Source organism: Elephantulus edwardii, unplaced genomic scaffold (assembly GCF_000299155.1).
Source record: "Elephantulus edwardii isolate Elephantulus edwardi_28Jun2011 unplaced genomic scaffold, EleEdw1.0 scaffold00097, whole genome shotgun sequence".
Classification (NCBI taxonomy): domain Eukaryota; kingdom Metazoa; phylum Chordata; class Mammalia; order Macroscelidea; family Macroscelididae; genus Elephantulus; species Elephantulus edwardii.
In genome coordinates, this window is record NW_006399847.1 from 11654407 (window position 1) to 11674108 (window position 19702).

General features: G+C 41.6%; 1 protein-coding gene across 1 annotated transcript in view; it reads left to right on the forward strand.

Moving 5' to 3' along the window:
• The window catches only part of LOC102861765 (ras-related protein Rab-12-like), a 57846-nt gene that overhangs the window by 32064 nt on the left and 6080 nt on the right, over positions 1–19702 (forward strand). Inside the window, exons 3-6 of the mRNA XM_006891432.1 lie at positions 11530–11590; positions 15032–15170; positions 17726–17815; positions 18502–18606. Of these exons, the coding sequence (XP_006891494.1) occupies positions 11530–11590; positions 15032–15170; positions 17726–17815; positions 18502–18606 (395 nt within the window). The remainder of the gene's footprint in view (positions 1–11529; positions 11591–15031; positions 15171–17725; positions 17816–18501; positions 18607–19702) is intronic.

A 19702-nucleotide genomic window follows, 5' to 3' on the forward strand; every position in this document is an offset into this window, starting at 1 on the left:
TTTTTGCTTGTGGCATCCTGTAGTTCTTCGAGTTTGTCTTTTATCCATTGAAAATATTGAATCATTGTTCTTCTAAATTTTGTGTCAGAAAGTTCCATCAGACTTTCTGTTTTTAGGAAATCCATTGCTACTGTGTCCCCTTTGGTGGTACCATCTTGTTTTGCATTTGTGTAGTGTGTACAGTAGCTTGTTTTCTTCGAGACATTGATTTAAACTTGATCTGAAGACAATTTCTCTGAATTTCTAACTGAAGGAAAAGGTCAGTTCAGAGCCTGTGAGAGCAGTCTTTTGTAGGTAAGTCAGATCCAGGTGCTCTGGATTAAAGGCAGGCTAATTGACTGGTCGTGTAGTCACAGGAGTGGAGCCAAATGGGGTGGGGCAGGCAGGGAGGTGAAATAGTCACCAGGGTGGGTCAACCAGTTGAGGGACCTCACTCAGACCTTAGCTGCCCAGGTGTGCTCACGATTGAGGACCCTGATCGAGTTCCCGCTGTTTGTCTCCCAGTCAGCCGTTCTCACTCAGTGGCCCTTACCCAGTGGCACTACCCAGTGCCCTCATCCAGTGGTCCCTGCCTAGGAGGACCAGTCAAATTTCTGTAAAGCAGTAGAGGTTTAAGATCCTGTGGTCCCTAAAACTATTTGTATCAATAAAAATTCTTTTTAGGATTCCTATTGTCCATGTCAAACAACAGACCCACTGGGTCTTAGTGGGACTTAAGGGGATTCAGCCAATTTTCCCACTAAGTTTTCCCCTTTCAAATGGGTCCAGCAGCTTCTGGCTTTTCCTGATCCGGAGTGCACACTGAAATGTGGACTAGAATACAACCCAGGCTGATTTCGTACAGTTCCGACTCTAATCCATCAAATGTTCTTATTCAAATTCCTACTGTCTCCATCATGCAACAAACCCACTGGGCCTTAGTGGAGCTTTAGAAAATTCAGCCACTTTGCCCCCAAAGGTTATCCCTTTCAAATGGGTCCCTCAGTAGCTCGGCTTGCAAATTCCAGCATTTTCCAATCTGCAGTGCAACCGAAAAGTGGTCCGGATTGCAACTGAGGCTATTAGCTCCTTCTGAGTCCACTCCAGCAGAAGTTCTGATTCAGATTTCTACTGTCCATGTCACGCAACAGACCCACTGGGTCTTAGTGGAGCTTAAGCGAAATAAGCCAATTTCCCCATTAAGTTTTCTCCTTTCAAATGGGTCTCTTAGAAGCTCATCTAGTGGCTTCCGGTTTTTGCCAAGTCCGCTCGGCTTTGTTCCCACAGTTCCAATACTAAAAGTTTCAACAAAAGTTATAATTCAATTCCTGTTGTCCACGCCGCCCCTCAGGCCCTCCAGGTTTTAGTGGGCTCAAGAGAATTCAGCCGATTTCCCCACTAACCTTTTTCCTTTCAGGTGAGTCTTAGTGTAGCTCAGCTCAGCTAGTGGATTCCAGTTTTTGTTGGGTCTGCGATGGGACCGCTGCGGGGCCGCTGCAGGGCAGGCAGGCAGGGCTCCGGTTTTTAAAGCTTCTACAATTATGTATTAACAAAAGTTCTGATTCAAAATACTACTGTTCATGTCACGCTGTGATTTTCAGTCTCTGGAGCGTAAAGTACTCTGGTATCCTCTCTACGCAGGCTGCTATCCCTCTGGCTCTTCACCCTGTGCTCTCAATCTTCACCATCTTCCCTCCTCCCCTATTCATCTTATATTTGAAAGGGTAGATGTGATCCATTTTGAAAATGCTTTTGCATTTCAGTCTGTCACAGTTATAGCAGGCGACATAAGACAGTCTTTCCTGGTGTGGACATTGACGTGGAGCTGCAAAGTGAAGGCCAACAGGGAGTTCTGCTGTCCATCGATAGGAAATTGTGTGTATAAGGATAATTGTTGTTAGGTGTTGTCAAGTTGGGTATGAACAACAGATCTGAACCCAGTCCTATCTGGTGCCATCCTCACACTTCCTGACACACTAAAACCCATTGTGGCAGTCACTGTGGCAGTCCACCTATTTGAGGGTTTGCCTCTCCTTGAACGACTCTCTGCCTTTTCAAACATCATGTCCCTCTCCAAGGAATAGCTCCTCCCAGCTACATGCCTGAAGTATGTGAGACAGGCCTTTATCATCTTTGCTTCCATGTAACACTCTGGCTGTACTTTCTCAAGGACATATTTGTCCTTTTGGCTGTCCATGGGATGGACATTCAGTACTCTTCTCCAACACTGCTGTTTAAAGCAATTGGAAAAGGACAATACTGGCCTGCATATACTTGGCCATTTTCTATCTTCTGTGAGGCTAGAGCCTCACTGTAGTTATGATTCTTACACATTTGTTCTTTAATTTAATTTGTTTTTTAATTGTAACTCATTTAGTTCTTTTTATCAGGATATTTAAATGACGATAGTTATAGAAAGGCTTCAGGACTTTTGTTCATAGGGTCACTATGAGTTGTTTGCGACTCAGCGGCAGTCAGCAACATGATAAACTAAAAAAGACTCGTTGTCCTCAAGTGCATCCCAACTCATAGGAACCTTACCTGTATGGAGTTGAACTGTTCATGGGCTTTCTTGACTGAAATCTTTACAGAAATGGGTTGATAGGCATTACGCAGGGGTTCAAACCACCAGCCTTTATGTTATAATATGCAAACTATTTACATTTTCAGGAACTTCCTCACGATATAGTAACTGATAAATAATTTCCACTGAGGTTTTTTGGTAGACAGGTAAATAGAGACAAAACCAGTTTGTCAGACCATAATGGAAAGCTGCAGTGCATCGTGGAAATCTTATCGCACATCAGTTCAGCAGTACCAAGTGTTTATAAACTGCTACACTTGTGCTGAGAGCCGGTGTGAGCATAATACAGTCTGTCCCACTTTTTTAGAACTTATATTCAATACTGTAAACTGTAATAAAAGTAAAATGCTCCATTTGTAAGGTGCTGTGTGTGCTGAGTACCCCTGCATTTCACTGCTCTGTATGGGGCCCCAAAACAAACATCCTCCTTTCTACCACTTAGATATACTTTTCCTCTTTTCTAGTCCTGAATTTACCTAATTTCCTAAAATTAGATTTTCTACACAAGGGAGGAGGGCACCTTTTCCTTCAGACATTATTGAGTGGTTCTTGTGGACCAGGCAGCACCTAGGCCTTATGGAGCCAAAGCTGAGTCTGGGGGGCAAAGAGCAGCTCATAAAGCTGTGAGAGTTTAAGAACTGAGGGTGAAGGGGTTACAGTCTAAGAGGACTTCATAATGGGAGTCACTTAACATTTATGAAAGTATTCTAGGCAGTTAAGGAAGTTCCTCTTCTCTCGGAAGGCACCTTGTCAGGTTACAGGTATGTTGATGTAAATCAGGTTGGTGTGATAGGGTTGTCTCCTGCCTGGTGAGGCTGAGCCCTGATCTGTGCATATAGGAAGCAGGGTTTTTAGCAGTGGGAGAAATGCTGTCTCCACCCTAGCTTGCCCCCAACTCAGAAATGGGTATTCTGAGCAGTCTTCATTTTTACTAAACATATTCTTAAATCCTCATAGCTGTCCATTAATCTTTACTTTGTTTTCATTTAAAATAAGTGAAGGGAAAATTGATTCTGACTCCCTGTGACCCTATAGGAGGATAGTAGAGCTGTCTCAGTATTTGTGACCCTGACTTTGGAGGAACAGTTGGTGAGTACAAGTTTAGTTAGCAGCCCGACATTTAACCTCCTGTGCTACTTTAGTTTAAAAATACTGAACACAAGTAAACTATATCAGTTGTCATATGACAAAACAGAAGTCTGTTTTGTAACAGATTGCCACAGGTGATCACTGTGACAGAAAAGTCCCTAACTTTAGTGGTATGAAAACAATGATTTTTCATGAAATTGTACTGTTTTTTAATAGAATCCCTCAGCTCTGTCCCTGCTGCCTTATTAACTGTGCCCTTAAGTTGTGCTGTTACTTGGGTGGCTCTGTGCAGACTTGCTTCCTAAATCATGACCCCTTCAGCATGTCCTTTGTCTTTGAATAGCAATTCCTTTCCAGAACTGAAAGTGAAATTGAAATACCCAGCTTCCCTTCAGTGACATTTGAAGGATGTGAGAGACCAGCTTTGTTCTCATTCTGCATTTTCTGTTTCTAAGACTTTTTATTCTACAGCCCATGTCTTTCACTTCATCAAGGTCGACACCTGACAGGGAAGTATTACATCAGGCAATACCAGAGATGAGGGCTGAGGGCACAGTGTGCTGCCTTCCCGCTGTGCTGTTTTGCTGCGCTGGCCCAACTTGGTAGCAAGCCCTTCCACAGTTGTCACACCTACCAGCCTCCCATTCTTTGATTTTCCTTTGTTGTTGTTGCTATGTGCCGTTGAGTCACTTGCAGCTCATAGTTACGCTATGTACAACAGCCCTAAACCCTGTTCTGTCCTGTGCCATTGTGCACTGTCTCAACACACCCACTGTGATTACCCCAGTCACTGAATCAGTCCACCTCATAGAGGGCCTTCCACTCCTGCGCTGTCCCTCCACCCTCCCAAGCATGATATCCCTCTCCAAGGACCGGCCCCTCCTTACAACATGTCCAAAGTATGTTAGAGGGAGCCTCAGAATCCTTGCCTCCAAGGAGCAGCCTGGATTAACCCTCTCTAGGATGAACCTGTTTGTTTTCCTAGCAGTCCATGGTATAGTCAATACTCGTCTTCAGCACCACAGCTCAAAGGCATCAATTCTCCTTCTGTCCTCCTTAGTCATTGTCCAACTCTCTGATGCATAACAAGTGATTGCAAAGACCATGGCCTGTATCAGGCCCACCTTAGTCTCCAGAGAGACACCATTGCTCTTCAGTAATTTGGAGAGGTCCCTAACAGCAGACTTTCCCATTGCAATACGTCTTAATTTCCTGGCTGCTGGTGCCAAGTGTGTTGACTGTGGAGCCAAGCAAATGAAGCTGTGAACAGTCTCAATCTCTTCACCATCCATCCTGATGCTGCCAATTGGTCCACTGGTGAGAATCTTTGTCTTCTTGACATTGAGCCTCAATCCATATTGCAGGCTGCAGTCCTTGACCCTCTGCAGCAAGCGCTTCAGGTCCTCCTCAGTTTCAGCAAGCAGGGTTGTGTCATCTGCATAACACAGATTGTTGATAGATCTTCCACCAATCCTGATGCCACACTTATCCTCATAGAGCCCAGCTTCCCAGATAATCTGTTCTGCCTATAGGTTGAAAAGGTATGGAGATAGGACACATCCCTGGCGTACAACCTTCCCAATTTTGAATCATGCAGTGTTTCCTTGCTGTGTCCTGACAACTGCCTCTTGGTCCAAGTATAGGTTTTGCATTAGCACAGTCAAGTGTTCTGGGATTCCCATTCTTCTTAGAGTCAGCCACAGTTTGTTATGATCCACACAGTCAAACCCCTTTGCATAATTGATGAAATACAGATAGACATTCTACTGGTATTCCCCACTTTCAGCTAAGATCCATCTAATATCAGCTTCAATATCCCTAGTACTACGACCCCTTCTAAACCCAGCCTGGACTTCTGTCAGTGTTCTGCTGATGTGCTGTTCCAGTCATTTTTGGATAATCTTTAGTAGAATCTTGCTTGCATGTGAAATCAATGATAATGTTCTATGGTTTCCACACTGTTGGGTCACCCTTCTTTGGAATGGGGACAAATAGAAATCTCTTCCAGTCAGTTGGCCAAGTGGTTGTTCTCCAGATTTCTTGTCACATCTTGGTGAGCACGTCCAGGGCAGCCTCTATTAGCTGAAATATGTCAATGATTTTCCTTAGCTCTGAAAAAATTGTGTAGAAAAATATCATTGTGGTATTTATTTTCTATAACTAGGAAACATGTAAGTAACATACACAAATGGAAATTTAGTTATTTCTATATATCTGTGTCTCTATCTATCTATATCTCTCTATCTCCACTCACAATGGAATGCTACGCTGCACACAGGAGCAGTGGTTTTGTAAATTTCTACCTAACTTGAGAGGGACTGGAGAACATTATGCTGAGCAGACTAACTCAGTCCCAAAAGTACAAATAATGTGTAAAACCATTATTGTAGGTTGAATGATTATGAGGATCCAAGGGTGGGGTGAGGGGCAAACGGGGGTGGAGGTGGTGAAGAAAATTGTAAAATCCAGTGTGAAAAACAATATATTCGAACTTTATGAATAAACCAGTATAAATTTTTTTTAAAAAAATTTTAATAAGAGGGGAGCTCTAGGGGCCTAGTGGTAAGGAGCTGCAACTACAATCCCAGAGGCTCACGGTTCTAATCCACCAGATGCTCTGCCAGGGAAGGAGGGACAATCTCCTCCTGTATCAGTCAGATCTGATTTGACGGTACATTCACACAAAAATAATAAAATAAAAATTAAAAAAAACTTTTAAAAAAGAGAAAAATACCACAAACACACACAGAAAGTGTGTAAAACAGTTTGCTGTTTGCTCAAAAAGTTAAACATGGAAGTCACTTATAACTTACTGATTGTACTCCTAGAAGACTTAAAAGCAGCACCTCAAGATTATACCAGTGCTCACTGCCACTTCATTATAATAGCCAAAAAAGTAGAAATGGCCTCAATATCCACCAAGAAATGGCTGAATAGATAAACAAAATATGGATATTCATACAGTGGCGTATTGTGTAGCCATAAGAGAAATGAAATTCCCAAGCAAATAGGAAATGCATGAGCCTTGAAAAGTACATTATGCTACATGTAACAAATGAGACTCAAGGACAAACACTGAATGATTGATTAACACTTATGTGTAGAGAGAAACTCTTTAAATGGTTTCACAATCAATACTTTTGGCATCGGCAGTCAAGAAATCAAAAGACAAATTGCTCTGGGGAAGGCTGCTGTGAGGGACTTTTCAAAAGTGCTAAAGAACAGTGATGTTAGGCTGAAGACTAAGTATGCCTCATTCAGGCCATGGTGTTCGCATGGGCCATGACCAAAGATGACAGAAGAATTGATGCCTTTGAGTTGTGATGTTGAAGAAGAGTTATGAACTCTTGGACTGCCAAGAGAACAAGTAAGCTTATTCTAGGGAGGGTGAAACCAGGTGCTCCTTGGAAGCAAGGATTTTGAATCTTCATCTTACATACTTTGGGCATGTAACCAGGAAGGACCTGGAGAAGGACATCATGCTTGGAATGGTAGAGGGACAGTGCCAGGAGAAGAAGAGTCCTGATGAGATGGATTGACATAGTAACTGGCACAATGGAGGGTAAGTGTGTCGGAGACAGTGAGACTGGCTCAGGATAGAACAGAGTTCAGAGCTATTGTTGTTGGAGTCGCTGTGAGTTGCAGGTGACTTGATGGCACGTAACAACCACCACCAACAGGGTAAAGCAAATTACTGCTAAAGGGTCTAACATGGTAGCATCAGAACTTGTCTCTAGAGAATCACTATGCCAAAATGTACAGGGTTAATTTAAGCATGCCTCCACTCTTCTGTTTTTTTTTTATACTAGCTAGTCTTTCCACAGCACTGTATTTCTCTGCTGGGTTCAATAATTTGTTTCAGTAGCTACACAGAATTTACAAAACTATATTTAGGATTAAGTGGCTCACTAGAGAAGTAATGGGCAGGATCAGGTTTCAACTTGGAGTAACAGGACAAAGCTCAGGATACAGTTTGTCAGTCATGTCAGCTCTCGGCTACTTCTGCTGGGTTCCATTCAGTCTGAGCTCTGTGCTGTTTGATAGGTGTTCCAGCTCTTAGGCTTTACTAACAAGTGCCCAGAAGCCCCCTGTTCCCACAGCAAGCCTCCTGCCTGAAGACATTCACTCCCTCTCACTCCTTGTATCAACAAGCCCACAGCAGGTGCTGCACTTCATGGACCTAGAATGCTCCCACAGCCCTCCCATCTAGTCACTGCTACTATTGCTCCTGTGCCTGGCTCTTGTCCTCAGCCACCTTCAGTACGCTTTCTGTGCCTCTAGGAGGCTCCCTGTCTAAAGACTCCAAAGGACACATTTCCTCTACTCCAAGTTCTTCATAGCAGTGAGGCCCCTCAACCTCTATGGGATCAGCCCTCATACACCTAGCAGGATGGCAAAGTAGTCTGTCCCCATGAATGGTCACAGTACCCTCATGTGCTAGTAATCCATTTGTGAAGTTGTAGTGGGCATGGGGGCAACAGAGTCTGACTTGCTAACTAACTTTACAAGGGAAGGGAATCCTTATAACAGTATCAGCAGCACAAAACTGATTCCAGCAAGTTCAGACTCCACACTTTCACTCAATTCCAGCATGAGCTAGTCCTCCTGTGGTTTCACTGCAGTGATTTGTTGCAGTGGTCACACAGAACTCAACAGATGATACTCACAATTATGAAGTTTATTAAGGAAGAAACAGGTTAGGTTGGAAACACTCAGGATATAATTCTTCAATCAGGATAGCTGCTTTTCTGGTGTGTTTACAGCATTGATTTCTGCCTGGCTTGGACATGTGTTAAAACTCTTTCAATTTTGCCTATTGTATACCTCCCACCTCCTCTCTTGCAGTAAGCCTGGGCCTGAGGAAGCTCAGTGCTGGTCTGTGAGTCAATAAATGAAGATGGGCCCTGTCTGTATTCCTCTGCCATCACCTAGATGCCATCTGGTCTGCTGGCTCCCCAGTGCCACAGCCCTCAGTCTGTGGTTTGCCTAGAGATCTCAAGTCCAAGGACATGCTGCAAGTTCAGTCATAATCCTTATGATGGTAGATTGATCTCCATGTTCCACTTCCGTACCTACTGATTTCAGCCTAGTGGGATGGCAACATTGACTGACTTCCACATTAGCCTTTTGCAAATCTTATTTGGGGAGAGCTGTTCCAGACTAGACCATCCAAAGTTGCACTGCTAATATATGGTGGCTTGAGTCCTCCAGCAGTTCTGTGGAGAAAGGTGGACCTCCTCCTGTGGATTCTCAACCTTGGAAACCAACAGGAAGAGGGTCATCTACAGCAGTGAGGCCATGAGTTGTGGTGGGGGAAGGGGGGCTGGTTTGGGTTTGGTTTGGGATTTATTTTTTCAGGTCCCTCTCCCATATGATGATAGTTACAAAGCCAATGATAGAAAGCCCCTGCCCCTATTGATTAATCCATTACAGTCAACCAATTCCCACAGCGTTTTATAAACTTTGTTTGCGTAGGAATGTCTGATGCCTTTGCAATATTATAGCCTAGCAGAACTGCAAACCCAGGAGCAGACAGTCTGTAAAGAGGAGCTCATTGCACTGAAGAAGATTCTGTTTCAGATGATCAAAGTTTGGTTTTTTGTTTTGGATTTTTCAGAAATGGATAATGGGAATGATTTCACAGTTAATGGCACTGAATTTAACACCCAAGACTAGTTGAAACAGTGAAATTTTATGACATTGATTTTTTTTTTTTTGCAGTGGTGAAAGAAGCAGTATTTCTGAAGATTTAGGGGTTGACATAGCGAAGGAAGCTGATACATAATGATTTGCTTAGTAATATAAAATTAATAAAAATGAAAATTGGCTGAAAGTAAATTTTTAACTATTCCTCTCCTCACATTTATAAAACATGTATAAACCATTTATTTTCTTTTGTGAATGCTAAAATGGTGTGCGAAGACAAACTAAAACATTATAATAAAATGTGCCAAGAGCCGGAGCCAGAAAATCAAAAGGACCGAACTCGCTTGGCCTTTCTTAAACTGAAGAACAGATTCAAGCTTCGAGTTGCAGTACTTAAGCATGCTTTGAGAAGAATAGTAAATGATCCAGGAAGTGTTAAAAGGAGATGGAAGGAGTAGACAGAGTCACTGTACCAAAAAGAATTGGCTGACAAAAAAATTTTTAATGAAACAATGTATGAGTAAGAGCCTGTGGTGATAGAAGAAGTTCAGGCTCCTCTGAAGAAATTGGCAGAAAACAAGTCTCCAGTCATTGACAGCATACCAGTTGACATATTTCAAGAAACAGACGCTGCTGCCCTGTGTGCACTCACCAAGTTGTGCCAAGAAATCTGGAGGACACCCACCTGGCACCTGGCATACTGACTAGAAGTTTGTGCCCATTCCAGAGAAAGGTGACAGTGTGGAAATTATAGAACAATATCATTAATATAACATGTAAACAAGATTCTGCTGAAAATTATCCAAAAACGATGGATAGCACATCAACAGATGTGCAGGCTGTGTTTAAAAGAGGTCATGGTACTAGGGATATTATAGTTAATGTTAGATGGATCTTGGCTAAAAGCAAGGAGTGCCAGAGGAATGTCTATCTGGGCTACATTGACTATGCAAAGGCATTTGACTGTGTGGATCACAACCAGTTGTGGCTAACTCTGAGAAGAATGGGTATTCCAGAACACTTGATTGTGCTTATGTGAAACCCATACTTGGACCAGGAGGCAGTTGTCAGAGCAGCACAGGGAAACACTGCATGGTTCAAAATCGGGAAGGTTGTAAGCCAGGGATGTGTCCTATCTCAGTACTTTTTCAGTCTATTTGCAGAACAGATCATTTGGGAAGTTGGGCTCTATGAAGAGGAATTGGAGGATCAGGATTCATCAGGATTAGAGGAAGACTTATCAGCAACCTGTGTTATGCAGATGACACAGCCTTGCTTGCTGAAACTGTGGAGGACCTGAAACACTTGATACAAATGGTCAAGGACTGCAGCCTTAAATATGGATTGAAGCTTAACATCAAGAAGACAAAGATTCTCACCCTTGGGCCAATTGGCAGCATCATGATAAATGAAGAGATTGAGATTGTTAACGGCTTTACTTTGCTTGGCTCCACCATCAGCACTCTTGGTACCACCAACTAGGAAATTAAAAGATGAATTGCATTGTAAAAGTCTGTTTGTCAGGGACCTCTCCAAAGTACGGAAGAGCAACCATGTCAGTCTGGAGACTTAAGGTATGCCTGGCCAGGCCATAGTCTTCACAGTTAGGTGCTACGCATCAGAAAGCTGTTCAGTGACTAGGGGTGATAAGAGGAAAATTGATGCCTTTGAGTTGTGGTGCTGGAGAAACATATTGAATATACCATGGATTGCTAAGAGAACAAGCAGGTTTGTCCTGGAGAGGGTGAAACCAGGCTGTTCTTTGGAGACAATGATTCTGAAGCTCCGTCTGACATACTTTGGGCATGTTGCCAGGAGGGACTGGTCCTTGGAGAGGGACAGCACAAGAGAGGAAGACCCTTGATGAGATAGAGTGACTCAGTGACTGGGGTAATGAGGGTAGGTGTGTCAGATACAATAAGGTTATCTTAGGTAGAGCAGAGTTCAGAGCTGTTGTGCATAGGTCGCTGTGAGTTGCAAGTGACTCAACGGCCCATAACAACAACATGCACCGCATATATTATGAATAGCAAATACCAGACAGATTATTGGGTATAAAATCCAACATAGGCTGATATTCACATTAAAATCCTGAAACCAGAGAGACCATCTCAAGGGTACAGATATTATCTGTTGGATTTAGTGATACTAGTTTTTTGTTTTCCGTTTTTGTGGTACTAAGATAAAATAGGATTATTTTAAGACAGATGCTTATTTCTTTTGTTTTTTAGGTGTTGACTTTAAAATAAAAACTGTAGAGCTAAGAGGAAAGAAAATTAGATTACAGATCTGGTAAGTGGACAAGTTGTTTACCCCAAAGCATGTTGTATGTCTTTAACATCAATCCATGCGCTTGTCTAATAAAATTAACTCTTCAAGCTGGTTTGCCTCGTCTCCTTCTCTTCTGCTTATTTTAAAATAAAATGGTCATTGCTTCCTCTGAGAGAGAATTTTTAAGAGAATCCATTTATTTCACACTCAGTTTGCACATAGGGAGCTGTGGAAGAAGACTTGTCATTTGGTGGTAACAGCCTCTACTTCCAACCCTTTGATGTAACAGAACTGCTGTCACTGTAATGGCTGCTGGGATGCTGGTCAATAAAGGCAGCTTGTATGATAGAGAAGTCCAATACGCTCATGCCCAGATTGCCTGATATAAAGGCAGACTACCCACAGGAAAAGACTGAGGCTCTTCGTGGCCCTACCTAAGTGTTTCCTGGGGCAAGCCAGATCCTTCCAGCGTGTTATGATTCCCTCAGTTAATGTTTGCTGGAAAGTGAGACTGGGCCTCTTTCTGGAGCAAATCTACTTTCTCAAATCCTGGCCGTGAGCGAGTAATTGTTGTAGGTATACTGGCTTTCTGCCTGCTATAAGGAGTGGCTTTGAACACAGGACTGCACCTCCAGCGGTGCCTCGGGAAGGAGGAGATGGGGCTGGTGGTGGTGGAGAGAGGCCCTGCCAGGTTTTCTGAGAATGTGGTTTGGTTCCTCATGACATGCATTCAGCTTACTAACTCCTCTTGGCAGGTGGCTCAGCTCTGAGTGTCTGTCCACCATGTGTGTGTGTGCGCTTTCATCTGCGATGTTGCTGCTCATCTGTGACATCACCAGTCACCTAATGCGTGAGTGTTAGTGGCATGTCTTCATTCCTCATCTGTGCCCCTGTCTGAGGCACCTGCGGCCGAGCAGCCTGCTTGCTGAGGTAACAACTACCTTTGTTTGATCATCATCACACTCTCTACCTTCCCTTAAGGTTTTTGTTTGCTTGCTGTTATTGACCTGATTTGAATATTAAGTCTTACCTAAAATGATAATTTTATAAGAAACTAGAGATATTTCTTCTTATTTTATCACATGTTGGAAAAGGCAGCAAGCTGTGGTTTGCCATTTTTTTGTTTTGTTGATTGTTGTTTGAAGTCTGGAAATGGCTACTAAGTGTTTCACACAGAAGTTGCTTTTCATTGTAAACTCTTTAAAGACAGCATCTTCTCCAGAGACTGGCCTCTTCTGGTAACATATCTGACATGATAGAGGCTCACCATCTCACCTTTCAGGAGCACTCTGGCTGCATTTCTTCTAAGACAAAGTTGCTTGTCCTGGCAGTCCCTCATTCATTTGGTATTTCTCACCAACGCTATAACTCTGAAGCCTCAGCTCTTCAGCCTTCCTTATTTATTGCCCAACTAAGGCATATGTGGTCATTAAAAATACTGTGGTACCACAACTTGGGTCAGGTGCACCTTAGTCTTCAAAATGAAATCTTTGCTCTTTAATACTTTAAAAAAGTTCTTTGCAGCAGATTAACCCAGTGTGCTATGCCATTTGATTTCTTGACTCTTACTGTCATTTCTTTCCTCTTATACATGGGGAAACTGAGATTGCAAAGGATGATTTCTTCAGAGAATCATGTCAGGCAGCACATTGCACTAACCCTTACCTCTTCACAGCAAGCATACAAAGACAGCTCTTGGAGAGAGTTTATTGGCCTAGTGGCAAGAAGTTGTGCTGCCATCCCAAAGGCACACAGTTCTAATCTACCAGATGCTCCACTGGAGAAGGAGGGGCAATCTCCTCCTGTGCCAGTTGGATTTGATTCAATGGTACACAACAAGAAAGATAAAAAATATTCTTTTAAAAAACCAAAACAAATAGCTCTTAGCTACACCAAATGGGATGTGAAATTTAGCTTTTGAAGAAACTAGAGAGATAAAAACACATTTACTGATTATTATACCAGTTTATAAAAGGAAAATAGGAAAAACTGGTTTAAGTGTAATGTATTATGAGAAGAATAAAACCACTTGATAACCCACCACTTAATTCTTGTCCATCTTTACAATTCTTCCCTTTTTATCAGTTTCCTTAAGAATATAGGAGGACTTAGACCCTTCTAGAACTGAGATAGTCTTTTGGGGAACAAGATTATTCAGGTGTCCTTGTGTATTTATGAGTACTTCTTACCTTCTACTCAAAGTTTTATTCCAGAATATAAAAACATTCATGACAAAAGTTGTAGTATTTCAATTAGTTCTTAAGAGATGAATTAAGACATTTTTTTTAAAAATTACATTTGGTTTTTTTAAAGTACTGTTTCTGTTTTTGTTAGCTCGACTAACTCCAAAAGTCGCCCAGCTGTAGTCCTGCCTTTGTGCTGGGAGCGGTGCAGAGGTAGGCTCAGCTGAGGGTAAGAGTGACACTTCTTGCAGGGGGTCCATTCTTCTGGGAGGTCAGGGGCAGCTCTCGCAGAAGGGAACACTAGTGCATGTTCCCACCAAACAGCCCAGGGCTGCTTGCTGGAGCTTGGCTGCCTCAGAGAATGATCATGAAATGTTTTCTCCTTTCCTCATCTAAAGTAGTTATAGGTAAGCTCCCACTACCACACGTGCCCTGCATCTACCCTTAGCACTAGTGCCAGGGGCTGGTGGGACATGAGCCCTCTATTAATGTGGAGGTCAGACTTCTGGACCTGCCTGTGGGTGTGTGTACACTCGTGCTCCCATGTGTGTTCAGTTCATACTCTGTCATGTTGTTTTCAGATGCTTTAAGTGTTTGTAAATCACCTAGTGCATGATATTAAAGTACTCTATAATTAATATCTTCTTTCCCCTCTTGTTTTGTATTAAACTTGTTGTTATGTGCTGTTGAGTCAATTGCAGTTCATAGCAACCCTGTGCACAGTAGCTCTGAACCCTGTCCTATCCTGAGTCAATCTCAACTGCTTCCAGCACATCTACCTCCATTACCCCAGTTACTGCGTCAATACATCTCATCCAAGAGAACAAAAGAGGTCTGTACTAGAGAGGGTGAAACCAAGTTGCTCCTTGGAGACAAGATTTTGAAGCTCCGTCTCACACATTTTGGGCATGTTGCCAGGAAGGACCAGTCCTTGGAGAAGGACATCATGCTTGGAATGGTAGAAGGATTACATTTAGGAGCATATTTTCTGTTGTGTGATATCAACTGCTGTTGCTTTTTTAATGGAAGATGTTATTCTTGATACTTGGTTAATTTTAGTTCACAATCCATTATTCATGCACTGTCACCATTAGCCATGTTTCTCTTGTAGTTCTGTTGGCCTGAATTTGTACTTCTCTGTTTAACTGAACTTATCAGGGGAAGGAAAAAGTAAGACATATCTATCATATTCTTGTTCACTTATAGTAAAAAATCATTTTTGTCTTTGCATTGGAATGTTGAGCTCTGTACTTGAACTCATTCTGCTGCTGTTTGTTAGGGACACAGCAGGTCAGGAGAGATTCAACAGCATTACCTCAGCTTATTACAGAAGTGCCAAGGGAATCATCCTGGTGTATGACATCACCAAGAAAGAAACATTTGATGATTTGCCAAAATGGATGAAGATGATTGATAAGGTAGGTTTAGCATTTATTCCGTATTAAAACCTTCCATGTAGTTATGTATCCTGTATTTTAAATGAATCAGAGAAGAATTCATTTTATCTAAGGTCTCATGGCCTGGACTATCTGTCTTCAAAGGCTGAAGGTACTCATTCAGTTACATCCACTGGATCCACCCCTGTGTGAGTGGGTGAGTCATCAGAGTTCATCTGCTTTCCAGAGGTTGCCTCTTTGTAGGGTTGTCAGCAGGTGGGCCCAGGCCACCACTGGTCACTTGCCCTCAAAATTATCAATGTCTTTTTAGGTCACATTTTGAATAAAAGATGATGTTACTACTTGACTTAAAATTAAATGATTCTGAAAACCTGAATCTTTAGGAATATTGAAAATGATAGAATTCCTTCAGACACACATTGAAAAGGCAGAGCCCCTGTGAATGAGAGGGGTAAGGCACATTTGGACAGTTTCCTTCCCCTTTGATTTATGTTAAATAATTTAATGTTTAGCTCTTCAGCACAGCACACACACTTAGTATATCATAGATAGTATTTCATTTACAAACTGCTCTTTAACCATGTGTTAAAGTGATTAAGAAGGTTTATATTCTAGTTTTATCAAACATATGATCGCTATGTTTTAGAGACTAGGCTTCTCCAGTCCCAGAGCTGAATCAGCTGCCCAAGGATGTCTCTCTGCTCCCCTAGCTGTCTAGGTCAGAAACTTCTGGTTCCTGTGGGGAGTTTCTGGTTCTTTGTTCCCTCAAGCAGAAGCCATAGAAGATGCTCCTAATACAAAAGTTAGAAGGACACAGGAAGCAGTCCTCATCATAGTAAAAAAGTTTTTAGAAGTTAAGGGAGGAATTTAAAACAAAAGATAAGCCATTAGGTCTCCATGAAGTCACTTTGTTTTCCTTGATGAGGCTTTACCTCACATACTTTGGACATGTTGCCAAGAGGTGCTATTCCTTGGAGAAGGACATGATGCTGGGAAGGCTGGAGGATCAGCAGAGGAAAGGAAGACTCTTGACCAGGTGGATTGTGTGTCAGGAAGTGTTAAGGATGACGCAAGATAGGACAGGGTTCAAATCTTTTGCTCATAGAGTTGCTATGAGTCATGCTTGACTCAACTGGCACCTAACAACAAACAGTAACCATTTGGTAAATGTTTCATTTGTGCCATCAGGTCAGTTCTCTTTGATATATCCTCTTGTGTTTTACCTTTATGTGAATTCTCCTCATCATTTCATAGGTGCTTACTGTGTATCAGGCCCTATTATGAGTCCTCACAGCATGTCCATAGTTGCCTACACATCAGGCACCTTACTTAGCCACGTTTCTTGACCAGCTTCACAGTGTTCTTTTATTGTAATCTGTCTCAAATTGGGTTTTTTTTAATATATAAAATTAAATAGTCAAGTTAACTTTTTTCCTTATTATGAATTTATAGAGAAAATTTGGAAGATTAATGAAAGCATAAAGAAGTAAATGGTTCCGACGAGCTCTGGTGGCCTAATGGCAAGAAGCCGCACTGCAATCCCAGAAGTGCATGGTTCAAATCCACCAGATGCTCTGCTGGAGAAGGAGGGACAATCTCCTCCTGTACCAGTCAGATTCGATTTGACAGTACACACACACACACAAATAATAAAAATAAATAAGTTTGGTGTTTTGTTTTTTTTAAAAAAAAAAAAAGAAGTAAATGGTTCCACCATCCTGGAAATGAACTTGAATTTTTACTCCATTTAGTAAATATTCTATCACAAACATTTTCCTTGTCATTAAATGTTTTTCTACAGCATGTATTATTTATGATTGCATTTTGAATTTACCTTACTTAATTTTTCATCTGTTTTCTTAGACATTTGATTTTTTTTCCCAACTGGCCATTTTGAGTTTAGACAATTGCCTGTATTTTAAAACATTTTTAAGGAGATTCTTAAGAATTCGGTCAGAGGCTAAAATGTTATTCTTAATGAGTTTCTCTAAATTGTATTCAAAATTCTATGGTCCCCAATATACCCTTGTCGCCAGTCCTGCCCAGATTATATTTGTTTGGTGTTCCGTGTGAATGCCAGCTCATAGCAGTACTACGTACAATAGAGCAGACATTACATGATGGAAGTATGTAACATAGTCTCCCCATCCTTCCTTTGAGAAGCAGCCTGACTACGCTTCCCCAGGATAGATTAGCTTGCCCCTTTGGTAGTGCATGGCGTGTTCATTACTCCTCACCAGCACTGTGGTGCGAAGGCATCAGCGCGTCAGTCTTCCTTCCCCATTCAAGTGAAACATCCTTGCTCTTTAGCAAGAAGTCCCTGGCAGCAGGTTTGCAGTAAGTGATTTGATTTATTAGCTGCTGCTTCTATGGGTGTTGATTATGTTCCAAGTAAAATGAAGTTATTGACAACTTTAGTCTTTTTTCTACCTACCCTGATGCAGCCTGTTGGTCTAGAGGTGAGGATTTCTGTTTTCTTTATGGAATGAATGAACAAAATGACTGACTGAGTGAGTGAAATGCTGCCTTGACTTACACTGTGCCCATCTTTGAAATGCTTTGTTAACTTTCCACAGTATGCTTCGGAAGATGCAGAGCTTCTCTTAGTGGGAAATAAGTTGGACTGTGAAACTGACAGAGAGATCACCAGACAGCAAGGAGAAAAGGTGAGAGAACTCTGGGAAATGTAAGAAAGCAAACTTGCTTTTCATGATCTTCATTAGCAATATTCTTCTATTAAATTATTTTTTAAAGTTACTATTTGAAATCAAAAAAGGACAGAGAATAAATAATGTGTACCGTCTATACCTCTACTCAATAGAGCCATCACTTAGCTTTTACAGAGATGGTGGGTACCAGCATCTTAGTCACAGCCTTCTCACGTCTTACATTCACTTTGAACTGCAGAGAGAAAACCTTAGTGTGTACTGCTTTGTTATATGACCTCATGTTTTATGTAGGGAAAACATTTTTCTAAACTGTGAAAATAGCTTTCATGTTTTTTTCTTATTCTGATATATTTTGGCTTCCTTATGTTTTCCTAAAGATTAAATTAGGAATAATCAATCACATTCACATTTTAAATGTCTGATACATTACCATTTTGAATCTTTGGCAAGTAATTTGACTTGAGAAACCTATTTGAGTTTTTTATATGTGCTTTACTACCATATCTGAAGTGGCTGCCCTTTGTGAAATTGATACTTGTACCCAGGTGAGACTGTAGACCTGTCCTGTCATTTGAAGGTGAAGCCCAGCTCTCCAGTCTTCCTCATGGGTTAGGAGCCAGACTGCGTGCGCTTACACTAGACCATGCTGCATCCTTCCCATGAGGTTTTTTTTCCCTCCATAGTTTGCACAGCAGATAACTGGGATGCAGTTCTGTGAAGCAAGTGCCAAGGATAATTTCAATGTGGATGAAATATTTCTGAAACTTGTTGATGACATTCTGAAAAAGGTAAAAGAGAGGATCTCTAAGTTTTTAATATGAAACCTGTTATGGGTTTGTTGGGTTTTTTTTTCCATTGTTGTTAAGAAAGGAAAGTGTGGTACTTACTTAGAAGGTCAAGAACTAAATGTACATGCTTAGCATATATGCTTACCATCAACGTAACAGTAGGTGAGTGCCTTAAGTAGTGTGCAAATATATGCTATGTTCCTTTGGAATTTGCGCTGCTTTTTTCCTGTTTGACACAAAAATGGATTTAAAAATGGACAGCGGAGACTAGCAAAATAGTCTGTAAGTCTCTGAGCTGAGAAAAAAGTCCCCTAATACTTCACAACATTCTCTTTAAATTGAAGTCATACTGACCACATCAGAAGAGACTGACAGCAGCATGATATGGTCAGAAACAGAGCAATCCTAATTGCTTTAGACTTAGGACATCACATCAGGGGCTGGTCAATGGGAGACGGGTATTGAATGTTGTAAGCAAAAGTAGGAAGGGTTGGTGGTGCAGTAGGGAAAGGGTGGATTTAAAAAAAAACAACACCCCAAAACCAACCAAACATGTAGCCGGGTGGGCAGCAACATTGAATATTGGCCTTTCTGACTGGTAAATGTCTTTAATCTACTCATTTCTGTAGAATGCTTGTCTGTCAGATACTATTATATGTATTTAAAAATTGAGACAGACTAGGAAGAAGGATTGGCCATCCACTTCTGAAAAAAACAGGCCTTCAAAAACCCTATGTACAATAGAGCACACTTAGATTATCATTTGGACTAACATGGCAGTTGAAACTGAGGTCTTAAAAATGGAAACATGGAGGAAGAGAAACAGCTGTAAGGAGACACTAGTGATTGGAACTTGGAATGTGAGAAGCATGAATATAGGAAAATTGGACATTGTTAAGAAAGAAATGGAACGCATAAATATTGACATACTAGGAACAGTTGTAAGCAGACACTGGTGATTGGGACATGGAATGTGAGAACCATGAATGTAGGAAAATTGGATATTGTTAAGGAAGAAATGGAACGCATAAATATTGACATACTAGGCATTGGTGAGATGAGATGGACTGGAATGGGGCATTTTGAGTCGGATGAC